The sequence below is a fragment of the Mizuhopecten yessoensis genome, unplaced genomic scaffold, assembly GCF_002113885.1.
Source record: "Mizuhopecten yessoensis strain PY_sf001 unplaced genomic scaffold, ASM211388v2 scaffold4615, whole genome shotgun sequence".
NCBI lineage: Eukaryota > Metazoa > Mollusca > Bivalvia > Pectinida > Pectinidae > Mizuhopecten > Mizuhopecten yessoensis.
The window spans coordinates 413021-423800 of NW_018405635.1; the positions used below are offsets into that span (position 1 = coordinate 413021).

Sequence of the window (10780 nt, forward strand, 5' to 3'; positions counted from 1 at the left end):
TAATACATCTAAATGTGACCCTACATGGCCAGACTTATGATCTCAGGGTAATACATCTAAATGTGACCCTACATGGCCAGACTTATGATCATAGGGTAATACATCTAAATGTGACCCTACATGATCAGACATATGATCACAGGGTAATATAACTAAATGTGACCCTACATGACATGACTTATGATCACAGGCTAATATATCTAAATGTGACCCTACATGGCCAGACTTATGATCTCATGTTAATACATCTAAATATGACCCTACATGATCAGACACATGATCGCAGGGTAATACATCTAAACATGAGCCTATATGATCAGACATATGATCACAGGGTAATATATCTAAATGTGACCCTACATGACCAGACACATGATCATAGGGTAATACATCTAAATGTGACCCTACATGACATGACTTATGATCACAGTCTAAGACATCTAAATGTGACCCTAAATGACATGACTTATGATCATAGGCTAAGACATCTAAATGTCACCCTACATGCCCTGACTTATGATCACAGGGTAATAAATCTAAATGTGACCCTACATGGCCAGACTTATGATCTCATGTTAATACATCTAAATATGACCCTACATGACATGACTTATGATCCCAGGCTAAGACATCTAAATGTGACCCTAAATGACATGACTTATGATCACAGGCTAAGACATCTAAATGTGACCCTACATGAATTGACTTATGATCTCAGGGTAATACATCTAAATGTGACCCTAGATGACATTACTTATGATCTCAGGGTAATACATCTAAACGTGACCCTACATGACATGACTTATGATCACAGGGTAATACATCTAAATGTGACCCTACATGAATTGACTTATGATCTCAGGGTAATACATCTAAATGTGACCCTAGATGACATTACTTATGATCTCAGGGTAATACATCTAAACGTGACCCTACATGACATGACTTATGATCACAGGCTAATACATCTAAATGTGACCCTATATAACATGACTTATGATCTCAGGGTAATATATCTAAATGTGACCCTACATGACATGACTTATGATCACAGGCTAATACATCTAAATGTGACCCTACACGACATGACCTATGATCACATGGTAATACATCTAAATGTGACCCTACATGATCAGACATATGATCACAGGGTAATATAACTAAATGTGACCCTACATGACATGAATTATGATCACAGGCTAATACATCTAAATGTGACCCTACACGACATGACCTATGATCACAGGGTTATACATCTAAATGTGACCCTACATGACCAGACACATGATCATAGGGTAATACATCTAAATGTGACCCTACACGACATGACCTATGATCACATGGTAATACATCTAAATGTGACCCTACATGATCACCAGACACATGATCACAGGGTAATACATCTAAATGTGACCCTACATGACATGAATTATGATCACAGGCTAATACATCTAAATGTGACCCTACATGATCACCAGACACATGATCACAGGGTAATACATCTAAATGTGACCCTACATGACCACTTTTGATCACAGGGTAATACATCTAAATGTGACCCTACACGACATGACCTATGATCACAGGGTTATACATCTAAATGTGACCCTACATGACATGACTTAAGATCTCAGGGTAATACATCTAAATGTGACCCTACATGATCACCAGACACATGATCACAGGCTAATACATCTAAATGTGACCCTACATGACCAGACTTTTGATCACAGGGTAATACATCTAAATGTGACCCTACATGACATGACTTATGATCACAGGGTAATACATCTAAATGTGACCCTACATGACATGACTTAAGATGTCAGGGTAATACATCTAAATGTGACCCTACATGATCACCAGACACCTGATCACAGGCTAATACATCTAAATGTGACCCTACATGACCAGACTTTTGTTCACAGGGTAATACATCTTCTCCTTCTAAATTGTACTGACCAACTTCAACAATTTGAAGATAAAATGTCAGACGAGGAGTGAAACATGGAAAGAGATTGTTTTTAAAAGATACGAGATGGTCTAATTTGCGTTTGAAAAGTGACGGTAGAGGGCTGATTTGAATAATTCCGTTGTGGGGCTCGAAATAAAGTCAGGTGGGAGTTTATTCCACTTGGGTATAGTTCAAGGGTTTTTGAGTGGAGAATTTGATACGAAAACTGGTGGTTTGTTCAGGATTTTCTAACTGTAGGGATTAATCTGTCTGATTTTACGATAGCGACTTTCTGGTTTACAATGTTATGAAGCATGGTCAGACGAGCATCTCTAGATCTTCGTCTATCTGCTAGAGGGTGCAGCTTTAGGTGGTCCAACACTTCTGACACACTGGAGGTACGATGGTTGTACCTGTGCTTATTGAGCACATAGCGCGCTGCCCTTCGCTGGACCATTTCCAACTTGTCAATATTTGTTTGGGTGTGAGGGTCCCATACTGTACAGGCATACTCAAGTGATGGTCGAACTAATGATTTGTATGCCTGTACTTTGGCTGATGTTGAGCCAATTTTAAGATTTCGTCTTAAAAAGCCTTAGCGTAGATTTTGCTTTTGGGCAGATAGTATTTATATGTGAATCCCATTTAAGGTCAGATGATAGTGTTACACCCAGATACTTGGCCTGACTAAGATGTTCCAGTATGTGTCCATGTAAAGTATAATTATGGACTATTGGAGTTTTGTTTTTAGTCACCGACAACACATTGCATTTGTTTGGGTGGAAGATCATTTTCCATGTATTTTCCCAGAGCGCTAGATCTTTTTGAAGTGTTTCAGCATCACTGTTTGACTTGATAACTAGATATGCAATAGTGTCGTCTGCAAATAAACGAATTGTAGCATTTAGACCCACAGAGATATCGTTTATAAAGTAAAGAAATAAACTGGGTTCCAAAACTGACCCCTGGGGTACCCGGAATGGACATCGACAAAATCAGACTTCTCCCCTTCAACTACTACTGTCCGAGTTCTACCGGTCAGGAAACTCTCGATCCAGTTTGCGACATTTCCACGTATACCATAATGTTTTAGTTTATGGTTTAGGAGAGAATGACTGACCTTGTCGAAAGCCTTAGCAAAGTCCATTATGAGGATATCTGTTTGGCGTCCCTCATCAAGATTCTTTGAGATGTCATCCACAAATTCAAAAAGTTGGGTTTCGCATGATCGCGATTTGCGGAAACCATGTTGAAACGGATACAATATGTTATGGGTATCGGCATGGGTCATGATAGTTGAGACCACAATGTGTTAATTTTGCTACAGATACAGGTAAGAGATATGGGCCTGTAGTTTTCTGGGTGAAATTTTGGACCTTTTTTATAAGCAGGTGATACATTTGCTGATTTCCAGTCTGAAGGCACTATGCCTGTTTCCAGAGACTGATTAAACATTAAGGTTAATATCGGGGCCATTTCTGTTGCAAGCTCTAAATGTGACCCTACATGACATGACTTATGATCTCAGGGTAATACATCTAAATGTGACCCTGCATGACCAGACTTATGATCACAGTGTATTACATCTAAATGTGCATGACCTTATATGGCCAGACATATGATCACAGGGTAATACATCTAAATGTGCATGACCTTATATGGCCAGACATATGATTCGCAAATGCAACAAAATATTTAAATATTTCCTATTTATCAAATGAACAATGCAGATGTTATGGAATGTGAGGCTAAGGAAGCTGAATTCATCAGACTGTTTAGACCCTGTACTGTTTGACTAATATTTTATAATGTTCTTACTTGATGTATAGTGTAAGGTAGAGGGTACTTCTGTAAATTAACGGATGTACATACACCAGTTCATATCAGTATTTCTTTTTTCTTTTTTCTCTCCAGTTTTTCCTTTGTCTATAGAAGCGTTACATTTGTAAATTTACACCCACGTAATTGATCTGGTGTAATGACATCAGTTGTGTGTCGGATTAGTAATGTTATGGTCCCAAGTTCGCCCCACACAGGGAAAGTCCCCCCCTCCCAAATATTAATAGTGATACATAATAGATGGTAGAAGTCTACCAGTTTTAACAATAGTTTGGTAGATTTACATATAAATAGTCATATGAGTATCCCCTGAAAAGCCAGTGTTAGTTTTTTGTAGGGTTGGTAAGATAGGATAGCTGTAGGTCTGTATAGTGGTGTTGTATATTTTTGTATATACAATGTGAAATTATGGTTTACTATGATTAAAACAACTTAAGGTTGTTTCTGTCTTGTTGCATTGTGTTTAAATTTTGAATTAAGAGTTTATCTGTCATAAAGCTCCTCATCGTTACCGTCTGGTCAGCTGTTAATTGACTAGGCCTGATTAAGGTTTTAGGCCCTCATCGTTACCGTCTGGTCAGCTGTTAATTGACTAGGCCTGATTAAGGTTTTCAGCCCTCATCGTTACCGTCTGGTCAGCTGTTAATTGACTAGGCCTGATTAAGGTTTTCAGCCCTCATCGTTACAGTCTGGTCAGCTGTTAATTGACTAGGCCTGATTAAGGTTTTCTGTAAGCATGGCTTACAGTTGTCATGGGATCAAAGGAATTTAGCTCTTTGTCTCCAAACAAACATTATGTTATTGGATTATTTCTGAAGAGGAAGAATTGTTAAATGATATTCTTACATGATTTGTGTGACATGTTTTGACTGGATACAGATCATGATTTGTGTGCAGTACATGTTTTGACTGGATACAGATCATGATTTGTGTGACATGTTTTGACTGGATACAGATCATGATTTATGTGCTATACATGTTTTGACTGGATACAGATCATGATTTGTTTGCTATACCTGTTTTGAGTGGATACAGATCATGATTTATGTGTTATACATGTTTTGACTGGATACAGATCATGATTTGTGTGCTATACATGTTTTGACTGGATACAGATCATGATTTATGTGCTATACATGTTTTGAGTGGATACAGATCATGATTTGGGTTCAGTAGATGTTTTGACTGGATACAGATCATGATTTGTGTGACATGTTTTGACTGGATACAGATCATGATTTATGTGCTATACATGTTTTGAGTGGATACAGATTATGATTTGTGTGCTATACCTGTTTTGAGTGGATATAAAGATCATGATTTGTGTGATATACCTGTTTTGAGTGGATACAGATCATGATTTGTGTGTTATACATGTTTTGACTGGATTCAGATCATGATTTGTGTGCTATACCTGTTTTGACTGGATAAAGATCATGATTTGTGTGCTATACCTGTTTTGAGTGCATATAAAGATCATGATTTGTGTGATATACCTGTTTTGAGTGGATACAGATCATGATTTGTTTGCTATACCTGTGTTGAGTGGATACAGATCATGATTTATGTGTTATACATGTTTTGACTGGATACAGATCATGATTTGTGTGCTATACATGTTTTGACTGGCTACAGATCATGATTTGTGTGCAGTACATGTTTTGACTGGATACAGATCATGATTTAGTCTGCATTAGAACCATCATTCAATCAGGTTAAGCCCCGCCAACTGGTGACTGCACTTTAGCCATGCCAAACTTCTAACAAAAACAACATGACAAAATCTGGCACAAAGCAAATATAGCCAACTTTTACAACTGTTTCTGATTGGTCTGTCTGCTGTAATGTTATAGGCTGACAAAGTTTACAACTTTAGATTAACATATACTGAGCAATGCAGTATTCGAGCCCCTATAAGCTCCATCATGTTGTTACCAAACAAAGCTTACTGATCAATGCAGTATTTGAGCCCCTATAAGCTTACTCATGCTATAACAAAGTTTACTAAGCATGGCAGTTATCAGGTTTTACAACCTCGTTAAAGCTGTTATAGTGATTAAAGCTTACTTGTCGTGTTGGGTACGGAGCTCACTCTCGTACTGTTTCTCAGCTTGGCGTTTTTCCTGCTGTATGAGGCTGTCCATCTCTTGACTGTTAGGTCGGACACACTGCTTCATTTCATCCCTGTAACATATACAAGTTCTTTAATACAAATTCCTACTTAAAAAAAAAAAGATATATGTTTTTTACTTCTTTAATTTTCTTTAAACTGGCGAGATGATAATTTTTTTTATTTGAATTTGAAATTTTAAAATATGGTTACCAGGTGTAAGAAAATTTTGAGGCATCAAAGAGATTTTTGTCAAAATCCTCTGAAAATAAATCTCATACAAACTAATATAACTTGGAGGAGAAACTCAAAACCTAAGTGACAGTATTTCTACAAACAAGTAAATCAATCAAATATATCACTATATCAAGTGTCGACAGAAGGTCCTTTTTGACCCAATAATACTGTTTGAGTGTTTTATATAAGCACTCTTTATAATCAGGGCAGAAACAAAATACAAAGGAGATGAAAGCCGCAATTACCCAAAACTAAATTGCTGAAAATGATTTAAGAAAATCTTACCAAATCAATAACCTTCCATTTTTCTGTAGTATCAGACAATTAAATAGAGTAATAATGATTTGTAAGTTCATGCAATTAACTAAATGAGAAAATAACCAATTCATATTTTTAAGTTAAAAAGTGTCTGTTGTTCGTAGATATTTATTTGAATACCAGTAGATATTTGTCTAAGTACTTGTAGATATTTGTCTGAATACTAGTAGATATTTGTTTGAAAATTTTTATATATTTGTCAGAACACTTGTAGATATTTATCTGAATCCTTTTATATATTTGTCTGAATACCAGTAGTGTTGGTCTGAATATTTTAAGATATTTGTCTGAATACTGGTAGATATTTGTCTGAATACTGGTAGATATTTGTCTGATTACTTGTAGATATTTGTCTGATTACTTGTAGATATTTACCTGATTACTTGTAGATATTTGTCTGAATACTGGTAGATATTTGTCAGATTACTTGTAGATATTTGTCTGAATACCGGTAGATATTTGTCTGAATACTGGTAGATATTTGTCTGAATACTGGTAAATATTTGTCTGATAACTGGTAGATATTTATCTGAATACTGGTAGATATTTTTCAGAATACTGGTAGATATTTGTCTGATTACTGGTAGATATTTGTCTGAATACTTGTAGATATTTGTCTGAATACTGGTAGATATTTATCTGAAAACTGGTAGATATTTGTCTGAAAACTGGTAGATATTTGTCTGAATACTGGTAGATATTTGTCTGAATACTGGTAGTTATATATTTGTCAGAACACTTGTAGATATTTATCTGAATCCTTTTATACATTTGTCTGAATACCAGCAGTGTTGGTCTGAAAACTTGTAGATATTTGTCTGAATACTGGTAGATATTTATCTGAAAACTGGTAGATATTTGTCTGAAAACTGGTAGATATTTGTCTGAATACTTGTAAATATTTGTCAGATTACTTGTAGATATTTGTCTGAATACCGGTAGATATTTGTCAGATTACTTGTAGATATTTGTCTGAAAACTTGTAGATATTTGTCTGAATACTGGTAGATATTTGTCTGAATACTAGTATTTATTTGTTTGAATATTTTTATATATTTGTGAGAACACTTGTAGATATTTATCTGAATCCTTTTATACATTTGTCTGAATACCAGCAGTGTTGGTCTGAAAACTTGTAGATATTTGTCTGAATACTTGTAGATATTTGTCAGATTACTTGTAGATATTTATCTGAATACTGGTAGATATTTATCTGAATACTTGTAAATATTTGTCTGAATACTGGTAGATATTTGTCAGATTACTTGTAGATGTTTGTCTGAATACCGGTAGATATTTGTCTGAATACTGGAAGATATTTATCTGAATACTGGTAGATATTTTTCACAATACTGGTAGATATTTGTCTGATTACTTGTAGATATTTACCTGAATACTGGTAGATATTTGTCTGAATACTGGTAGATATTTGTAAGATTACTTGTAGATATTTGTCTGAATACCGGTAGATATTTGTCTGAATACTGGAAGATATTTATCTGAATACTGGTAGATATTTTTCACAATACTGGTAGATATTTGTCTGATTACTTGTAAATATTTGTCTGATTACCAGGTACATGTAGATATTTGTCTGAATACTGGTAGATATTTATCTGAAAACTGGTAGATATTTGTCTGAATACTGGTAGTTATATATTTGTCAGAACACTTGTAGATATTTATCTGAATCCTTTTATACATTTGTCTGAATACCAGCAGTGTTGGTCTGAATACTTGTAGATATTTGTCTGAATACTTGTAGATATTTGTCTGAATACTGGTAGATATTGTCTGAATACTGGTAGATATTTTTCAGAATATTGGTAGATATTTGTCTGATTACTGGTAGCTGAATACTGGTAGATATTTGTCTGATTACTTGTAAATATTTGTCTGATTACCAGGTACATGTAGATATTTGTCTGAATACGGGTAGATATTTGTCTGAATACTTGTAGATATTTGTGTGATTACTTGTAGATCTTTATCTGAATACTGGTAGATATGTTTCAGAATATTGGTAGATATTTGTCTGATTACTGGTAGCTGAATACTGGTAGATATTTGTCCGAATACTTGTAGATATTTGTGTGATTACTTGTAGGTATTTATCTGAATACTGGTAGATATTTGTCCGAATACTTGTAGATATTTGTGTGATTACTTGTAGATCTTTATCTGAATACTGGTAGATATTTGCCCGAATACTGGTAGATATTTGTCTGATTACTTGTAAATATTTGTCTGATTACCAGGTACATGTAGATATTTGTCTGAATACTTGTAGTTATTTGTCTGAATACTGGTAGATATTGTCTGAATACTGGTAGATATTGTCTGAATACTGGTAGATATTGTCTGAATACTGGTAGATATTTTTCAGATTATTGGTAGATATTTGTCTGATTACTTGTAAATATTTGTCTGATTACCAGGTACATGTAGATATTTGTCTGAATACGGGTAGATATTTGTCTGAATACTTGTAGATATTTCTCTGAATCCTTGTAGATATTTATCTGAATACTTGTAAATATTTATCTGAATACTGGTAGATATTTATCTGAAAACTGGTAGATATTTTTCAGAATATTGGTAGATATTTGTCTGATTACTGGTAGCTGAATACTGGTAGATATTTGTCTGATTACTGGTAGCTGAATACTGGTAGATATTTGTCTGATTACTTGTAGATATTTGTCTGAATTCTTGTAGATATTTGTCTGAATACTGGGAGATATTTGTCTGAATACTTGTAGTTATTTGTCTGAATACTGGTAGATATTGTCTGAATACTGGTAGATATTTTTCAGATTATTGGTAGATATTTGTCTGATTACTTGTAAATATTTGTCTGATTACCAGGTACATGTAGATATTTGACTGAATACTGGTAGATATTTGTCCGAATACTTGTAGATATTTGTGTGATTACTTGTAGATCTTTATCTGAATACTGGTAGATATTTATCTGAAAACTGGTAGATATTTTTCAGAATACTGGTAGATATTTGTCTGAATACTTGCAGATATTTGTCTGAATACTTGTAGTTATTTGTCTGAATACTGGTAGATATTTGCCCGAATACTGGTAGATATTTGTCAGATTACTGGTAGATATTTATCTGAATACTTGTAAATATTTGTCTGAATACTGGTAGATATTGTCTGAATACTGGTAGATATTTATCTGAAAACTGGTAGATATTTTTCAGAATACTGGTAGATATTTGTCTGATTACCAGGGACATGTAGATATTTGTCTGAATACTGGGAGATATTTGTCTGAATACTTGTAGATATTTCTCTGAATCCTTGTAGATATTTATCTGAATACTTGTAGATATTTGTCTGAAGACTGGTAGATATTTGTCTGAATACATGTAGATATTTGTTTGAATACATGTAGATATTTGTCTGAATACGGGTAGATATTTGTCTGAATACTTGCAGATATTTGTCTGAATACTTGTAGTTATTTGTCTGAATACTGGTAGATATTGTCTGAATACTGGTAGATATTTTTCAGAATATTGGTAGATATTTGTCTGATTACTTGTAAATATTTGTCTGATTACCAGGTACATGTAGATATTTGACTGAATACTGGTAGATATTTGTCCGAATACTTGTAGATATTTGTGTGATTACTTGTAGATCTTTATCTGAATACTGGTAGATATGTTTCAGAATATTGGTAGATATTTGTCTGATTACTTGTAAATATTTGTCTGATTACCAGGTACATGTATATATATTTGTCTGAATACTGGTAGATATTGTCTGAATACTGGTAGATATTTGTCTGAATACTTGTAGATATTTGTGTGATTACTTGTAGATATTTATCTGAATACTGGTAGATATTTGTCTGAATATTGGTAGATAATTGTCTGAATATGTTTAGTTATTTTTGGGATAGCAGAATTGGTTTTCCACTATTTGGATGAATGAAGGTAAAAAAGACATTTCACAGAAATTAATTGGTTTAGAGCACCTTTCTGAAAATTGCCTGTACACTGCCATTATGTGGCTAATCAGTCGAGTAAACCATCATTGTTAGACAGAGCCACCAGACGGAGCAAGATAGATTTGTTCCCTAAGAAAAAGTATTGGTATCTAATACAAGAGGCCCAAGAGGGCCTGTATCGCTCACCTGAATATTTAAGCAGTCATAGCAAAATATTCTCATTAAATATCATATTGCACTAAAAATATTTCCCTCGCAAACTTTGTTGGCTCCATCTGTTGAAACTACCAGCAAAATATTATTATAAGATTCTATGCTTTTTGATTCTTCTTCAGAAGTTGCTTGACAT

At 34.3% G+C, this 10780-nt stretch overlaps 1 protein-coding gene across 1 annotated transcript in view; it reads right to left on the reverse strand.

Moving 5' to 3' along the window:
- LOC110449458 (leucine-rich repeat and coiled-coil domain-containing protein 1-like) overlaps positions 1 to 10780 on the reverse strand; it is a 142575-nt gene that overhangs the window by 4154 nt on the left and 127641 nt on the right. The window contains exon 15 of the mRNA XM_021496334.1: positions 5861 to 5977. Within this exon, the coding sequence (XP_021352009.1) occupies positions 5861 to 5977 (117 nt within the window). The remainder of the gene's footprint in view (positions 1 to 5860; positions 5978 to 10780) is intronic.